The sequence below is a fragment of the Amphibalanus amphitrite genome, unplaced genomic scaffold, assembly GCF_019059575.1.
Source record: "Amphibalanus amphitrite isolate SeventyFive unplaced genomic scaffold, NRLGWU_Aamphi_draft 000236F_arrow, whole genome shotgun sequence".
Lineage (NCBI taxonomy): Eukaryota > Metazoa > Arthropoda > Thecostraca > Balanomorpha > Balanidae > Amphibalanus > Amphibalanus amphitrite.
Genome location: NW_024881731.1, coordinates 739,102 through 756,411, shown reverse-complemented (window position 1 = coordinate 756,411; position 17,310 = coordinate 739,102). Strand labels below are relative to the sequence as shown.

General features: G+C 51.6%; 1 protein-coding gene and 1 long non-coding RNA gene across 2 annotated transcripts; both read left to right on the top strand.

Moving 5' to 3' along the window:
* The first annotated feature begins 1,819 nt into the window (after positions 1-1,819).
* On the top strand, positions 1,820-2,048 carry LOC122385993. Its single transcript, XR_006257310.1, has 2 exons — positions 1,820-1,869; positions 1,996-2,048. It is a non-coding gene; the product is annotated as an uncharacterized LOC122385993 (long non-coding RNA).
* A 7,355-nt stretch (positions 2,049-9,403) lies between these two features.
* Positions 9,404-11,509, top strand: LOC122385992 (uncharacterized protein K02A2.6-like). The gene is made up of 2 exons (XM_043374753.1): positions 9,404-10,308; positions 10,613-11,509. Exons 1-2 carry the CDS (start codon positions 9,690-9,692, stop codon positions 10,915-10,917), a joined length of 924 nt encoding a protein of 307 aa, XP_043230688.1. The 5' UTR covers positions 9,404-9,689; the 3' UTR covers positions 10,918-11,509.
* The last annotated feature ends 5,801 nt before the right edge of the window (positions 11,510-17,310 follow it).

Below are 17,310 nucleotides of genomic sequence, written 5' to 3'. Positions count from 1 at the left end.
TATTTAATAAGTTTGTCAACGTAATTACGTAAATGAGATACATAATAATATAATATATTTACACAGTCAAGTTAATTTTTTAAATTAAAATTTTAATTTTAGGTTCTTGTAGATATCAAACCGCCAGGAACGTTAGTACACTTCGTGTTATCCTGCCAAGCCCTAATACATATGCCCCAACTTAAATGTTTCCGTAATGCACCGGTACGCATAGTAGGACAGTGGCCCAATATAGGGGAAACCCGGGAGGTATGGGCCGGTTTTGTGAAAAGGTAATTTTCTTCCAGTGGGCAGTGGTTAGACCCGGTTTTTCACTCTGTGTACGTGGAATTGTCTTTCGCCTGCAAAGTGTGCCTGATATTAAGCATCTAGGATCAACTATTTTGTCTCGAGATAGCTTTTAATAAATCATGCGCTTTTTCGATCCATCAAAATACACCGGCAGGTATGGGCCATGGCCCGGGAGGTATGGGCCGGTGTCATGTTTCATATTATTTTCTCGGCATTGAGAACAATACTCGTTAATTGGATCTACCTTGAGCTCTCTTAGAGCCCAGAGAGCTTATGAACCGCATAAGCGGCCAACAGCTTACTTCATGGAGGCCACTTGGGCACATATTTGTAAGCGGATTTCCGCTTACATGTTATGCGAGCGGATACTGGGCCTACCAGAAGTGAAAGTCGCAACTCTAAATTCGTCCGGCGCTGCAATAATGTCCTTGGTTTGTTGTCGCGTGTTTAGTTCTATTTAGTTATGATACTGATTTGTAATGACTATTTTATTATTTAATATTGTTCGGTACCAATGTTTCTTTAGTTATGTGTCATATTTCTTATCCGAAGAGTTTTAGACTTCCTGTAATGATTTTGTCCAATGATGTAGTTGCGCGCCACGCGAGAGCCAATCAGGTAATCGTTTATTCTGACCAATGAGAGAGCAGCCGAATTTCCGTTGAGCCCCCGTGACGGGGTTGCCAGACTTGGCGATATGTCGCCAATTTGGCGAATTTTGAAAGTCATTGGCGATAGAAGCACGGCGTTTGGCGATAGGCGATAAAACGTCAAATATTGGCGAATTTCCAGAGTTCATCTCCAAATCACCGAATATTATTTTAAAAAATTAACAAAACAAAGCAAAAAACATCGTTACGAAATATTTCGTAATCTGATTAATTTAATCTTCCAACGTTTCATATCAGACACTCAAATATAAAACGTTCCTGATGAAAATATCTTCTGGGGAGTCGTGAGATGACGACATAGATGACGACTTCACTGACATCCAAAGGTGAACGGCCTGAACATTTCACATCGCTGAATAAACGGCAAATTGAATTACAGTACAATGCCAAAAAAAACACACACATTTTAGACCCCAACTCAATATCTCAGAGACAGGCAACCGGAAAAGGAAACCGCTTGGTCGTGACGTGCCCAGGCTAAATTCATGAGCAAATATGCAATAACAAAATTGTTTGTCCAATCGGTCACCCAGGTATTGAAGGTGTCCCACTTCTCCCCCGGCCCCGGCCCAGTTATCCCCACTCTCCCCTATCTTCTTCTATTTTATTTGGCGCTGGTTAAGGTACGCTGTTATGTAGATGAATATGAGAAACGAGATAGGTAAATCGTGAACTTGGAAACGAATCGTGTGAACACGGTTACACGAACGCCAACTTGCGCTGCTACGTATGCTTATACAGTGCATCCTATTTGGCGAATTTTGGCGAAATTCAAGGGGCGAATTTGGCGATAAGGACCGTTCTGGATCTGGCAACCCTGCCGGGCCCCGTCGCGTCCAGCGCGGGAATTGGGTGCGCCGCGACATGGCGAGGATCGAGATGTGATTGGATTGCGCCTGCTTGAACGGTGGGTTTCAACGTTCGTGATAACTACTGTTTATTTTATTTCACATTCTCTAATAACGGGTTTTGATATTTCGTGCCGGCTTTGTATGTGTCGGGATTGTGACAGTTGTTTGTCTTTTCTTTCTAGGGCGTTTCAGTTTGTTTGTTTGTCTGCTGGATACACGCTTGGTTGGCTCCGAGTTCGGCGTTTGCCTCTGACGCCAGCGGCCGGGGATAGACGCTTACATCTGGTGGCAGTGATTGGAGGAAGTAATTGTACAGCAAGGGGTCCTGACTCCTGATCGGTATGCCGGGTGTCGGGAAATGCGCGACTGACTAGCCCTCGAAGCTTCACCACAAAAGCATCAAGGCTGTCATCTGTTGTGAGTCTCAAAGACCGGAGCTGGACCTGTGCCTCGACTTTGTCGCCGGAGGGGAAAGCCAGTTCCAATCTCTTGCACGCGTCGCCTACCTTCTTCTTGCACTCGGTCGGGAAGGCATCGTAGGCGTCCCTCGCAATTCCGGACAAGCACAGAGGCAGCAGAGCTACTTTTTTATCGTCATCCCATCCTTGTAGGACTGCAAACGTGTCAAAGTCCGCGATGAAACGAGAGACACTGCCCTTACCGGCGAAAGACGGCAGACCGACCGATAGTGACTGCGTCGCCATGCTGAATGTCAAATTTGGCACAGTTCCAACGGAAAAAAAATCGGTGATGTAAGGGGAACCGCAGAGTCGTTAATACGGAAAGTAATTCAACAAGTTACGCTAAAATTAAATGCTCAAATTACTGCGAGAAAGGCGATGGAAAGGACGCTTTACAATGGAAAAAGAAATCGTAGAGCCAGTATTACCTCGTTACAGTGAGACCGGAACACTTTACCAGCAACCAACATCACACCTTCCCAAACCAAGCACATACATGACACACAGTATCAATGAAACACCCTTGTCACCACTCATATCCCCAACCACCAACTGTTTATGTCCACGTCGGCCCAGTTTGGCACACCTCAGCTTCAAATGTCCACGTGCGTCTTCATAAGGGGGGGGGGGGTAGTGCGCGCATTGTCACCGGAGAATACCACGCACGGCGTCCTCGGCAAGGGGGGGGGAAGCACCTGAGTCTCCGGGGGGTCAGAAGGTGCTCGTGTCCGCAACAGGGGGGAGTGCACTCGTCCCAGTCTCCATCGGGAGTGGCCGGTAGTCCTCGGACCGCGAGGCAGGATTACCCGCTCCAACAATGGTCAAAGGGCGATCGTTTAGATCGGGTGACACAAACGTTCAGGCACATCCCGCTATCGGATAAGTCCGAACTGGATAGGTCTCACCGGCGTGTAGACGTTGAGCAGTCAGCTGTCGCGCTCGGAGAATCTTATACTGACGCCAGGTGTAGGCCGTCGAGCTCGGAGAATCCTACTGACGCCAGATGCAGGCCGTCAAGCTTAGGCCGTCGAGCTCAGAGCATCCCACCGCTGCCACCAGATGTAAGCGTCTATCCCCGGCCGCTGGCGTCAGAGGCAAACGCCGAACTCGGAGCCAACCAAGCGTGTATCCAGCAGACAAACAAACAAACTGAAACGCCCTAGAAAGAAAAGACAAACGACTGTCACAATCCCGACACATACAAAGCCGGCACGAAATATCAAAACCCGTTATTAGAGAATGTGAAATAAAATAAACAGTAGTTATCACGAACGTTGAAACCCACCGTTCAAGCAGGCGCAATCCAATCACATCTCGATCCTCGCCATGTCGCGGCGCACCCAATTCCCGCGCTGGACGCGACGGGGGCTCAACGGAAATTCGGCTGCTCTCTCATTGGTCAGAATAAACGATTACCTGATTGGCTCTCGCGTGGCGCGCAACTACATCATTGGACAAAATCATTACAGGAAGTCTAAAACTCTTCGGATAAGAAATATGACACATAACTAAAGAAACATTGGTACCGAACAATATTACTGTGGACGTCAAACCGCGTGGGACGCGACTTTTTCGCAATAACTTTTGAATACGTTGCCTCTCAAGAACGAAACTTCGGCAATGGACGTTTCAGACCCCGGCCTAATTTTTATTACTAAGGTTTTTCAATGTCCGATCAATATTTAGGGCACTTCCCGTTCACTCGTAATGCTAAGTGAAATATCAGCCCGGATGGCGGCTATCGTCAGGCTGCTCGCGAAGCCCCGCCTACTAACTACGAATTCCCTGCCATCTACCGTTCAGACACGACTGCCATCTGTCGGTCGATCCTCACTCAGAACCGGTTCTGCATGCTGCGTGCGTCGGGTCTCAGATGGGCGGACATCTCGAAACCGAGATTGTTCAGTATGGCCTTTTACCAGGTTTTTTAATCCGAGAAAAAACGAGATTGTTCAGTATGGCCCTTTACCAAATTAACTATACGAATTATTGACTTAGCAGCAGGGATGCAGAGCCTTGAACATTTGAGTCAGCTCCAGCTCCGGCTCCGGCTCCGAGTAAAATGGCAATACGGCTCCGGCTCCGGCTCCCACTCAGGGCAAAATATGACGGCTCCGGCGGATCCGACTCCCCTCCGGCTATGCGTACCGGTGCATTACGGAAACATTTAAGTTGGGGCATATGTATTAGGGCTTGGCAGGATAACACGAAGTGTACTAACGTTCCTGGCGGTTTGATATCTACAAGAACCTAAAATTAAAATTTTAATTAAAAAAATTAACTTGACTGTGTAAATATATTATATTATTATGTATCTCATTTACGTAATTACGTTGACAAACTTATTAAATAATCATTTAATCATTTTCTGTTATTCTTAAATCATCGTAATATTTGGCGTACGCGTTTAGTCTTCCTATCTGGGTGACATTCTTAGCGAGTCGAAGAAAATATTTCATTGATAGAAGTGCGAACAGTCAACACTCGGCTGATGAGCAGTTTATCGCGGCTTCCTTCACGGTTAAATACCGACAAGAGGCGCATTGCAAATACATTCTTGCAGCCCTTAGGGCAAGCATGAATAACGTACGCCATGCGGCTGGGTGTGTTGGCAGGAAGCACCGCGTACCAACCCCTACGGACCGCGACTGACCGGTCTCGGGTCAGATAGCGCCTCAGGCAACGGCCAGCCCAGGCGGAGCTTAGCTCCAACGTCACACTTTGGCTCCGCCCCTTGTGGAGTAGCCTCTGCTCACCGAGAGAGTTTCAGGAGCAAAATTTAACATTACGAGTGAACGGGAAGTGCCCTAAATATTGATCGGACATTGAAAAACCTTAGTAATAAAAATTAGGCCGGGGTCTGAAACGTCCAATGCCGAAGTTTCGTTCTTGAGAGGCAACGCATTCAAAAGTTATTGCGAAAAAGTCGCGTCCCACGCGGTTTGACGTCCACAGTAAATAATAAAATAGTCATTACAAATCAGTATCATAACTAAATAGAACTAAACACGCGACAACAAACCAAGGACATTATTGCAGCGCCGGACGAATTTAGAGTTGCGACTTTCACTTCTGGTAGGCCCAGTATCCGCTCGCATAACATGTAAGCGGAAATCCGCTTACATATTTATTATGGTTAACTCAAACATGTTCCATAAGACAAACAATATTTTTCTGTTCAAATGCACTCTGTAGTTGTATTTTCGAGCATGCGCGACAAAAAAAAAACTTATTGAAGAGGACATTCAAAGAAAACATCATTTTATTGATGGATCCCTGGAGGTGGATGGCCCGCACCTCCCGGTTAGGACGCCAGAATGCGTGTAGCATCTCAGCTAATAATCTTACAAGAAAGCTTCAAACTGTCTATCCAGTCTTAATTTGCATGCTTTAACCCTCGCCTGCACATGCAATTTTCCCATCCACTCCCATCCCATTTCCCATCCCATCCAGAACGCACATGAGGGGGGGGGAGGGTTGCCACCCCCGCGCTATTTCGTTCCTGTCGGATATAGAGCTTCGCGGTAAAGAAAAAAAAAGATTCTTTGGGAAGAGACTAATCCGGTCCCGTTGGACGCCCCTGCCGTTCGGCCCCTGATTAACCCTCGCTGGCACAAGGGGGGTTGATGCAACCCCCCCTAAGGTTTTTCGCGAATAACTCGCGTAAAAAGCGGCCGATCGCAACGAAACTTTCAGTACCCTCGCATTGATCAATTTTACACCTACCCTGAAAATTTCATGACCCTGACCCAAATGACCTTCGACCTGTGACCTCTTTTCCGAGACCATGTTTGGCCGGAATCGCGATTCGGCGTATGTCGGCTCGCATTAGCCGCGCGTTTGCAAGCTTTTCGTGGTTTTAAACGTTCAAACATGTGATTTGATGTTGCTCCCATACATTAGGGCGGGTGTCAAGGTCACCTGAAGGTCAGGTCAGGTCATTGACCTTTGGTGACCTCGGGTGACCTCGGTTCACTTTTTCGAGTTTTAAATGTTTCTAGGCTAGTTTTTGGAGCTGAATTCGAATTTAGCAACTGTGCTGGTGTCCCCGCCTCCATTGTGCGTGGTGTGCCGGTGTGTGCCCGAGTTGAGTCCCTGGAGACGCCACTGCCGTGCCCTGCCCTCCGGCAGTCGGCCGGCCGGCTGGGTTCCTGGTCCCTTGGTGGTCAGTTGGAGCGGAGCACCAATACACGCCGGAACGTTACTACCGCGTCTCACATGGCGCAGCCGGCAGGATAGTGAACCGCGGTTTTAAGTGATAAGTGTTGCGGAACCGACGAGTGACGGCGATGTCTCATAACGGTGAGACTGTGGACGTTTCGCGGAGTGGTGTCGTGGCTCCAGCTGCAGGAGCTGGCCCGACGTGGGCCGGCCGGCACGCGCGACCGGACAGGCTGGACATCGCCAGCGACCGAGGCGAGTTATTTCACGTCTGGCGAGAGCGATGGGAAGATTATGTGCTGTTGTCTGGTCTGGAGCGGGCAGAGCCCCGCATCCAGATAGCCGCTCTCCGAGACTGCCTCACGGACGACACAATCAGAGTGCTTCGGAACCTGGAGCTAAGTGAACCCGATCGTACTGACGTGAGAAAGTCCATCGAGGCTCTAGAGAAATACGCGAACGGCCAAATCAATGAGGTCGTTGAGCGCAAAAAGTTCAACGAACGGGTACAGGAACAGGGCGAATCCTTTGATGACTTTTTAACGTCCCTTAGAGAACTCGCCCGCAGCTGCAATTTTTGCACTGAATGTCGCGATTCGCTTATAAGGGATAGAATCATTATGGGTCTGAGGTCTGCAGAGACCGTTCGATGTCTGTGTGCAACACCGGACCTGTCTCTGTCGGCCACTGTTACTGTTTGCAGGGCGCAGGAGGCGGCATCTCGCGACGCACGGGAGCTGCACGGCGGCACTGCGGACGGCCCGTCGGCCCTGCAGGTGTGGTCGCCCCGGGGCGCTGGCGGTCCGGCCGCCTGCACTGGCTGCGGTCGGCGGACGCACCGACCCGGCCAGCGGTGCCCCGCCCGCGGGCTGCGGTGTCGGGCCTGCCGGGGACCGGACCACTTCGCAGCTGTGTGCCGGTCGAGGACCGACGGCCGGCGGAGCCGCGAGGGGTCGTACGGACGGTACCGATCCCCGCCGCCCCGGGACCGGTATCGGTCCCCACCGCTCCGTGATCGGTACCTGTCATCTCCGCCGCGAGACCGGCCTCAGTCTCCGAGAGGTCGGCACATGTCGTCGCCGCCCCGAGAGGTGTACCGGTCACCATCTCCCCGCGATCGGCACCGTGCAACGACAGGGGATCGTCGCGCCTCTCGTAGTCGCCAACGGCAATCTCCAGACGGGTACGGCCGAGTCCGTTTCCGGCGGGATGGTGAAACGGCGAATCACGTGGACCGCCGAAGCCCCAGCACATCGGCTATCATCGCGTCTGCATCGGTACAGGGTGCCCCGAGGGTGCGGGTACGCGTAGAGGCGTACTACTCTGCTGATGTGGACGCGCTGCCCGACACCGGAGCGGACATCAGTGTTGGAGGTATCCAGTTCCTGGACGACATGAATGAGTTCCCTGAGAACCTTCTACCGCCCAACGAACACCCGAAAGCAGCTGACGGAGCCACCGTCAAGTCTATCGGCATTCTTCCCGTTCGTATCACCCTGGGTGACGTCACGGTTGATGACGACATACATATTCTTCCGCGCGTCACGGGTCTGCTGATGTCATGGAGGACCACCCGCCGGTTAAACATTATTCCAAAGGACTACCCGCGTCAAATGAACAGCGCGACCTCGACGCCCTACGTCAACAGCGCTGGTTCGAGACACCCGGCAGCTCCAGACGACAGCAGTACGACTGCTACCCCGGTCTTTGAAGATCAAGCGAGCTCGACCGGAGGGCCGCGCGGCACGGCCACGCCAGCGCCATCTACAACGCAACCCGACCGCTTTGTGGCGACATCTGTGCGGACGGAATCCGCACCGCGCTGTCGCCAAGCTGCACTGCCATCTACATCCCAGGTCAGGGAAGAGACACTAACTCCGAGCACTCACTGTACGACCAACGGTCAGATAGCCGCTCCCGAGCACCGAGAGGAGCAATGTGCCACGAAGATCCCAGACCTCGTGCAGGAATTCCCCACTGTGTTTGATGGCAACATTCGGTGCATGCCAGGAGAGGAGTACAAGATCCATCTCCGTGAAGATGCGGTGCCATTCTGCGTCACCGCGCCACGACGGGTACCACTGTCGTATCGTGACCCACTGAAAGAGGAGCTGAAACGGCTTGAGGACCAAGACATCATCTTCCCGGTGACGACTCCGACTGACTGGTGCGCACCGATCGTTGTCAGCGCTAAAAAGGGAGGCGGCATCCGGCTTTGCGTGGATCTTTCGATGCTGAACAAACACATCCGTCGAGAACGCTATCAATCACCGACTCCAGCAGAAGAAGTAGCATCCATTGTCGGAAAGAGGGCCAAATGGTTCACAGTGGTTGATGCTGCCAAGGGATACCACCAGTGCCCGCTTGCGGAAGAAAGCAGGTTACTGACAACTTTCATCACACCGTTCGGGAGATTTGCCTTCAAACGCGCCCCGTATGGTGTCTCGTCGATCTCCGAGCATTACAACCGGAGGATGGACGAGGCACTGCAGGGAATGCCCGATAACTACCGGAAAGTGGTAGATGACGTCATCATCTTCAGCAGCACACTGGAAGAGCACATCCAGCACGTTCGGGAGTTTCTGTCTCGATGCGAGGAACGAGGCATTTCCCTCAACCTGGGAAAGCTCCAACTGGCTCAACGCTCCGCAAAGTTCGCCGGCTTCATTGTGACACAAGAGGGGTACAAGCCAAACCCGCAACTGACTCAAGCTCTATCTGCGTTCCCGACTCCGCGTAACATCTCTGACTTACGCGGATTCTTCGGACTCATCAACCAGCTGTCCCCATTTACCGACAGTGTAGCAGAGCTAATGGAGCCGCTTCGTTCTTTTCTGAGTCCAAGAACCACCTTTCTGTGGGAAGAGCACCATCAGCGGGCGTTCGAGAGAGCGAAGGAACACCTTGCTTCAGTGCCGACTCTCAGCTTCTTCGACCCCACCAGGCCGACGATGCTCGCAACCGACGCGAGTCGCAAGAAGGGTCTGGGCTTTGTTCTGCGACAAGCTGACAAGGATGGGCGATGGCACGTCATCCAAGCTGGATCACGCTTCCTCAGTGATGCCGAAACGCGGTACGCGACCATCGAGCTTGAGGCGCTCGCTGTATGCTGGGGCCTACAGAAGTGCCGCCTGTTCATCGGAGGACTTCCGAGCATCGAAGTAATCACGGACCATCGTCCTCTCGTACCAATCCTCAATAGCAAGACGCTAGACGAAATTGAAAATCCAAGGCTGCAGCGTCTCAAGTTACGGATGAGCGAGTTTGGGACAATCTCAGCAAGATGGGTACCGGCCTCCCAGCACAGCGCTGCAGACGCCCTGTCTAGGAACCCGATCGAGCACCCAAACGAAGACGACGAGTGTGGAGAGGATGCAACGACTTCCTGCATCCAGTCTATCGTCATCAGTGAACTCAAGGCCCATGACGTCGACATCAGTCTCAAAGAGGTCCGGGAGGCTGCTGCTGCGGACCACGAGTTCCAGCTACTGGCAGAAGTCATTCGGAACGGCTTCCCTGACAGTAAATCAGAGGTTCCAGAAGCCGTCAAAAGGTACTGGCCAGTTCGAGATCGCCTGACAGTGGACGATGGAATCGTTCTTTGTGGATGCAGGGTCGTTATACCCCCATCCCTGCGGAAGAGAACGCTCGCGACACTCCACGCGGGGCACCTGGGGAGAGAAAGGACAATTTCCAGAGCAAGACAGATCGTCTACTGGCCAGGAATGAATGCTGACGTCGATCACGTCACAAAGTCGTGCGACCGCTGTCAGAGTGAGCTCCCCTCCCAACAGCGGGAAACGCTGATCCAGCACGAGCTTCCAGGACGACCCTTTCAGCATCTGACTGTCGACATTGGAAGTCACGCTGGAGGTAAATATCTTGTTGTTGTGGATGGGTTTTCTGGATGGCGTCATGTAGCATACCTCGGCTTACACTCGGGCACAACCAAAGTCATGTCTGCATTGCTAAATGTCTTCCGACAAATCGGGGTTCCCGAGGCACTGTGGAGTGACGGGGGCACTGAATTCACATCATATCAGTTCCGAAGTTTTCTCAGAAAGTGGGGCATCAGTCACCACACATCATCTCCCCACTATCCACAATCTAATGGACTCGCCGAGTCTGGAGTGAAGGCTGCTAAAAAGCTATTGAGAAGGTGCTGGGACTTTCGCAGGTGCAGACTGGACGAGGACGCCTGGACGAGAGGGATCCTCCAACACTGGAACACGCCCGGTAGCTGCGGAGTGTCGCCAGCTCAGCTCGTGTACGGACGACCGATCAGAGACACTCTGCCATCACACCCTGATCTCTACAAACGGCAGCCCCCTGAGGAGTTCGCTGACCGACGGGAGGAGTGCCGTCGTAAAACTAAGGAGCGCTACGACAGCCGAGCACGGGATCTCCCCGAGTTCCCAGTCGGAACCCATGTACGGGTGCAAGACGTCCGCACCCGCCGGTGGGAGAGGTGCGGCACAGTGACTGACGTCCTACCGTTCCGGAGGTATCGTGTGCGGTTTGACGATGGCGGCAGTGTAGACCGCAACCGGTGCCACCTTCGCCGGAGGTATGCTGTTGTTGAACCGTGTCTAGCGGAGAGGAGCGGTGCATCGGACAACTCAGGTCCGACCGGGCAGCGTCGCGCCGAGGTGCCCAGCGGAGGCCGACAGCCGCTTCAGGGGACGTCCCGTCTCGCCGAGGAGCCGCCGCTCCGACGGTCGACGCGGACGAGGAGACGGCCGAGGCGTCTGATAGAGGAGATGTAATGATAGGCTTGCGTGTGCGCAGCGTGATGTTTCTTTTCACTTGTTAAGTTATTTTGTTGTTATTTTGTTGTCAAGTTGTTTCCGTTGTTACGTTATGCTGGTACTTACGGCTGTAATATGAGCTCAGGTGGGACCCCTGAGGGGAGGGGAGATGTGCTGGTGTCCCCGCCTCCATTGTGCGTGGTGTGCCGGTGTGTGCCCGAGTTGAGTCCCTGGAGACGCCACTGCCGTGCCCTGCCCTCCGGCAGTCGGCCGGCCGGCTGGGTTCCTGGTCCCTTGGTGGTCAGTTGGAGCGGAGCACCAATACACGCCGGAACGTTACTACCGCGTCTCACAGCAACCATTTGAACATTTACAAAGTAGATTTGGTGTCTTCGTAACATGTTACGAAGCTGTCAGAGGTGGTTGACACGTATTACGAATACCCGTCACAACCCCTAGGTACCGGTTGACCTGACCTGACCTGACCCGACCTGGTCTAAGTGCTTAAAGACATCATATCTGATAAAAACTAACACGATATTCGTGATCAGCACCCCGGAAAACCACATAGCAGCCATAGTTTACGACTTTCTAACAGGTCCAGATTTTCCCGGTTTTCGGGTCATTGACCTGACCTGGAAGGTCACCCGATGACCTAGGACCTTAAAATTGGGTATCATCGGCTTTCTCTCGTGACGGGCAACACGCTCGTTTTTTCCGCGAAGCTCTAGCTCAATCAGGGGCCGAACGCGAGGGGGGGTTGTACCCCCCCCCCCTTGTGCCGTCGAAGGACGCAAAATGGCCTGTGCCGGCGAGGGTTAAGCTAGTTATACCCAATTTTAAGGTCATAGGTTATTGGCCTTCCAGGTCAGGTCAATGACCCAAAAGGCGGAAAAATCGTGACCTGTTAGACGTTGCTATTTACTCGTATTTCGAGGTGCGGATCACGAATTTCACGTTACTCTTGATTACAGATGGGGTCTTCATGCACTTAGGCCAGGTCGGGTCAGGTCAGGTCAGGTCAACCAGAAGGAGTCCTGCCAGCTATCCATATTAGGCAGGTGTCAAATACTACTGACAGCTTCGCTTCGTACCTAACATGTTACGAAGGCACCAAAACTACTTGGTAAATTATCAAATGGGAGCTAAATTCGAATTCATCCCCAAAAACTACCTTGCAGAAACATGTAAAGCTCCAAACTCGAAAAGTGAACCAGGGTCATCAAAGGTGAATGATCTTGACCTGACCTTCACGTGACCACGATTCACGTGACCTGACCTTCAGGTCACGTGTACACACGTGACCTGACCCTAACACCCACCATAATGCATAAGACGCGCATCATTTCACATATTTTATCGTCTACAAAAAAGCTGGAAACACGCGAATAATGTGAGCCGACAAAAGCTGAATCGAGATGCCAGCCAAACATGTTCTCAAATAATAAGTCACAGGTCAAAGATCGTTTGGATCATGGTCACGAAATTTTCTGAGTACCTATAGGTATGTACAGGTCTCGCGAGATTAAGCGGTAGGTTTTGTTTTTTACATTTCCGGTTATATCTCAGAAACTAATCGATCTACGATGAAGCCATTTCACACGCTCATGGCCGGCTTGTTACCCAACAAGTCGATAGCATCTTCAATGCTTAAAAGCTTAAGACGACGAAGATATAGCCTGAGGTACACTAAATTTTCTAGGTGCAAAACCTACCGCTAAAACCCGCGAGACCTGTACCTATGTGTAAAGCTGACCAACTCGAGGGCATTTTAAGTTTCATCGCGATCGGCCGCTTTTTGCAGGAAATAGTTGCGAAAAAACGAGGGTTTCCGTTCGAACCCCTCATAAGTGTGATCCCCCTTATATGTTCGACTCCCCTAGGTACCGAAAAACATGGACAAAATTCAAGGTCACATTCTGACCGGAAAGACGATGTCGCATATCAGTAAATCTTTACCCTTTGTTGTTTTTGTTGTACAAGATGTCCAATGTGTCCATAGTCAAGGAATTTCATCAGTTCAGCACAGTGGCGGATCCAAGGGGGGGGGTCACATGGGTCATGGCCCCCCCCTTGAGGCTCGGGGGCCCAAAGACCTGCCAGGGGCACCACCGGCCTATCAGGCGTATCACAGTCCTGACAGGGGCACCACAGGACCGCCAGGGGCACCACAGGCCTAGCAGGGACACCACGGGCCTGGTGCCCCTGGCCCTGACAGGACTGTAACGCCCCTGACAAGCCTGAAGTGTCCCAGGCAGGCACGTGGTGCCCCTGACAGGCCTGAGGCGCCCCTGCAAGGCCGGTGGTGCCCCTGGCAGGCCTGTGGTGTCCATGGCAGGCCTGTGGTGCCCTTGCTAGGCCTCTGGTGCCCCTGACAGGCTTGTAATGCCCCTGGAAGGACTGTGGTGCCCCTGGGCCCTGACAAGCCTGAGGTGCCCCTGACAGGCCAGTGGTGCCCTTGCTAGGCCTGTGGTGCCCCTGGCAGGCCTCTGGTGCCCCTGACAGGCTTGCGGTGCCCTTGGAAGGACTGTGGTGTCCCTGGGCCCTGACAAGCCTGAGGTGCCCCTGACAGGCCCGTGGTGCCCTTGTTAGGCCTGTGGTGCCCCTGGCAGGTCTCTGGTGCCCTTGCTAGGCCACTGGTGCCCCTGGCAGGCCTCTGGTGCCCTTGCTAGGCCGCTGGTACCCCTGCGCCCGGAGAGGACTGGTGCCCCTGAAAAGTCTGAAGTGCCCCTCGGCATGCCCGTGGTGCCCCTGATAGGCCCAAGGTGCCCCTGCGAGGCCGGTGGTGCCCCTGGCAGACCTCTGGTGCCCCTAGCAGGTCTGTGGTGCCCCTGGCAGGTCTGTGGCGCCCCTGGCAGACCTGTGTTGACTGGTGCCCCTCACAGACCTGTGGTGCTCCTGGGCCTTGACAAGCCTGAGATGCCTGGCTATGACAGGCTCGTGGTGCCCCTGATAGACCAGTGGTGCCCTTGCTAGGCCTGTAGTGCCCCTGGCAGGCCTCTGGTGCCCCTGCTACCCCTGCGCCCGGAGAGGACTATGGTGCCCCTGAAAAGCCTGAAGTGCCTCTCGACAGGCCCGTGGTGCCCCTGGGCCCTAACAGGCCCAAGCTACCCCTGCGAGGTCGGTGGTGCTCCTGGCAGGCCTCTGGTGCCCCTGGCAGGTCTGTGGTGCCCCTGGCAGGCCTGTGTTGACTGGTGCCCCTGCTAGGCCGCTGGTGCCCCTCACAGGCCTGCGGTGCCCCTGGAAGGACTGTGGTGCCCCTGCCCCTAGGGGTGCTCATGGGCCCAACAGGCCCGTTGTGCCCCTGACAGGCCTGTCGTGTATACTTGCTAGACCTGTGGTGCCCCTGCTTCCTGGCAGGCCTGTGGTGCCCCTGGCGGGCCTGTGGCGCCCCTACAAGGCCGTAGGTGCCCCTGACAGGTTTGTGGGGTCCCTGGAAGGACTTTGGTGCCCCTGACAAGCCTGAAGTGTCAAGGACAGACCCTTTAGACGCAGGGTCAAGTTCGTCGGACTGACAACGATCTGCTTACCTGATAACGTTCCTGGTAAGTACTCACTACTCAGCGTCCACAACATATATACACATAGCACATTCATATATACTTGCTTACAATTGGTAAATGTGGTTGTGTTGTGGCTAAGAGTTAAGATACTGACTAAAAATAAAAAAATAAAAAGAAAAAAACTGAAAATGGGGGCACCACCAACATGAAGTGGACGAAATCCGTTGAGTTTTTAATTTTGGGTATAGGTAGGGGCACCACTTCGATTCATGACCCTCCCCTTGGAGTTTTCCTGGATCCGCCCCTGGTTCAGCATGTACCCAACATTCAAAAGTTATTTATGATGAATGAAATGAAGAGCTCCTGTGATGCCTACCTTTAGGTCTAAATGAGCTAGGGAGTGTCAGGTTGAGGTTTCCAATCAAGTATTTGATGCTTAAATGATCATATTAGACGGATAAGACTTATTCTCACTATTTTAGCCGACATTATTTTTGGTTGATTTTTAGGTCGGTTTTAAAAACATCAGAATTTACTGATGCAAAGGCGGTACCAGTTTCACATACCTACCTTTATTTCATGACCTTGAAAATGTTTTTTTACTAGTTTTCGTTTGGGGAATATTTGTTTCTGGTCCCTAAAAAGCTGTTTCTGGCACCTAATTGCTGATCAGCCCCAAAATGCTTACTCGACCCTAATATCTGAATTTGGCACCTAATTGCTTCCACACAGCCTTAAGTTGCCAGATCGTCTAGTTGAACTCCGTATTCGCTGTTTGCTGATTCAGCACCAAAACCAAAACATCCAGCACCTATTTTATTCCACGTTTGCCTACCTAATTCGCGTAATCTTCCTGATTTTATGTATCCTAACAAACATGAACGTTGCATTCGGTGATGTCAAGTGCCATTTTCGCCAGTGGAGATAATGATTAATGCCATTTCTAGCCAAAAGAGAATCACTAGCCAGCTATGGTGCAGCATAGCAAGACGCTCCCATACCAGCCCGCTATGTAGAGATTATTGCACCCTCAGCCATTTTAACGTGAAAAGTTTGGATCCGTCACTTCCAGCCAGGCTCTCAGGTCATAAACTGGAGTAAAGCAAAATGTCAACTCTGAACAGACATGCCACGCAACCGGCCCTCTTTTCAATAGCTTTCTGCAATCATCGTCTGACTCCATCTCGATCAAACGCAGCATCCGGTTTCTACAGGGGCGTTTGACTGACCGGCCACACAATAACCAAAAACAAAATCAAAGTTTCATGCACACATAAGTAAGAAACGGATGAAAAAGGCACAACCACGGCACAACTCTGCGCGGCAAACAACGGACAATAACCCGGTTTACATAGCATATTTGACGAGGTTCTAGCTCGTTAATTTGGCGATAATTTCGATGCAGTGGTCTTCAAATATTTAGAAGGGATCATTTTGTAAATTGTTCAGCACCATTGGCATATTTTGCAACATCACGGACGGAGATATAAGCTTGCAACAAACCTTATGTAAACGCGTCTAATGTCCCACGCAAGATCTCGCGTTTCTTCAGCGGCCTTGAGGCTTGAACGGAATGCGTATTTACAAATTGCAACCGAGCTCCGCCGTAGTGTATTTTATTTCCGCCGTAGTGTATTTCAGTTGGGGTATTTTCTACCATACATCTGCCTGAGCTTGGGGTAATTATAATTTGTCGGCGACGTTAAAAAATGATGCACCTTTTTTCGCAGTATAGGTTATCGCATGTGCATATTTTTGTCTTTTTGGTTGCGCTTTTCCCTCGCCCGTATAGGGGGAGGCGTTGAGCGGACCCCATCGGTTTTTCGTGAGTAACTCGCGTAAAAACCGTCCGATCGCGACGAAAATTTCAATACCCCCGATTTTATCAATTTTACTCCTGCCCTGAAAATTTCATGACCCTGACCCAAATGGCCTTTGACCTGTGACCTATTTCTCGAGGCCATGTTTGGCCCGAATCGCGATTCGGCGTATGTCGGCTCGCATTAGCCGCGCGTTTGCAGTCTTTACGTGGTTTCAAGCGTTGAAATGTGATATGATGCTGGTCCCATGCATTAGGGTGGGTACTGGGTGTCACATGAAGGTCAGGTCAGCTCAATGACCTTTGATGACCTCGGTTCACTTTTTCGAGTTTAACATGTTTCTAGGCTAGTTTTTGGAGCTGATTTCGAATTTAGCAACCACTTGAACATTACAGAGGGTGTAACGAAATTATCCGGACATCTTTCTTCCCGCTGTAATTAAAAAGCAAAACATTCTGGTACTTTTTATTTTGACTGAGCATGTAGCCACCTTTCATAAAAACACAGTGGCGAATGTTTTGGAGCATTTCAGCCAATGTATTCTCCAGCACACTGGCTTTGATGCGGACCAACGCCGTCTAAACCTGTGGCAGCGGTTGGGCGATGCTTGTGGCGGGCGTCTCTTCAGTCACCTAAGCCGTAATCGCCACGCCATATGTGGAAGGCTTTTGGTGTCAATACATACATACATACATACTGAACAAGAGCCCACAGGTTTTCGATTGAATTGGGATCGCGACTTTTTCCAAGTCATAAGCGTTAGCCCAGAATGATTGAAGGTTCTATCGGCATCACTTCCCGTTC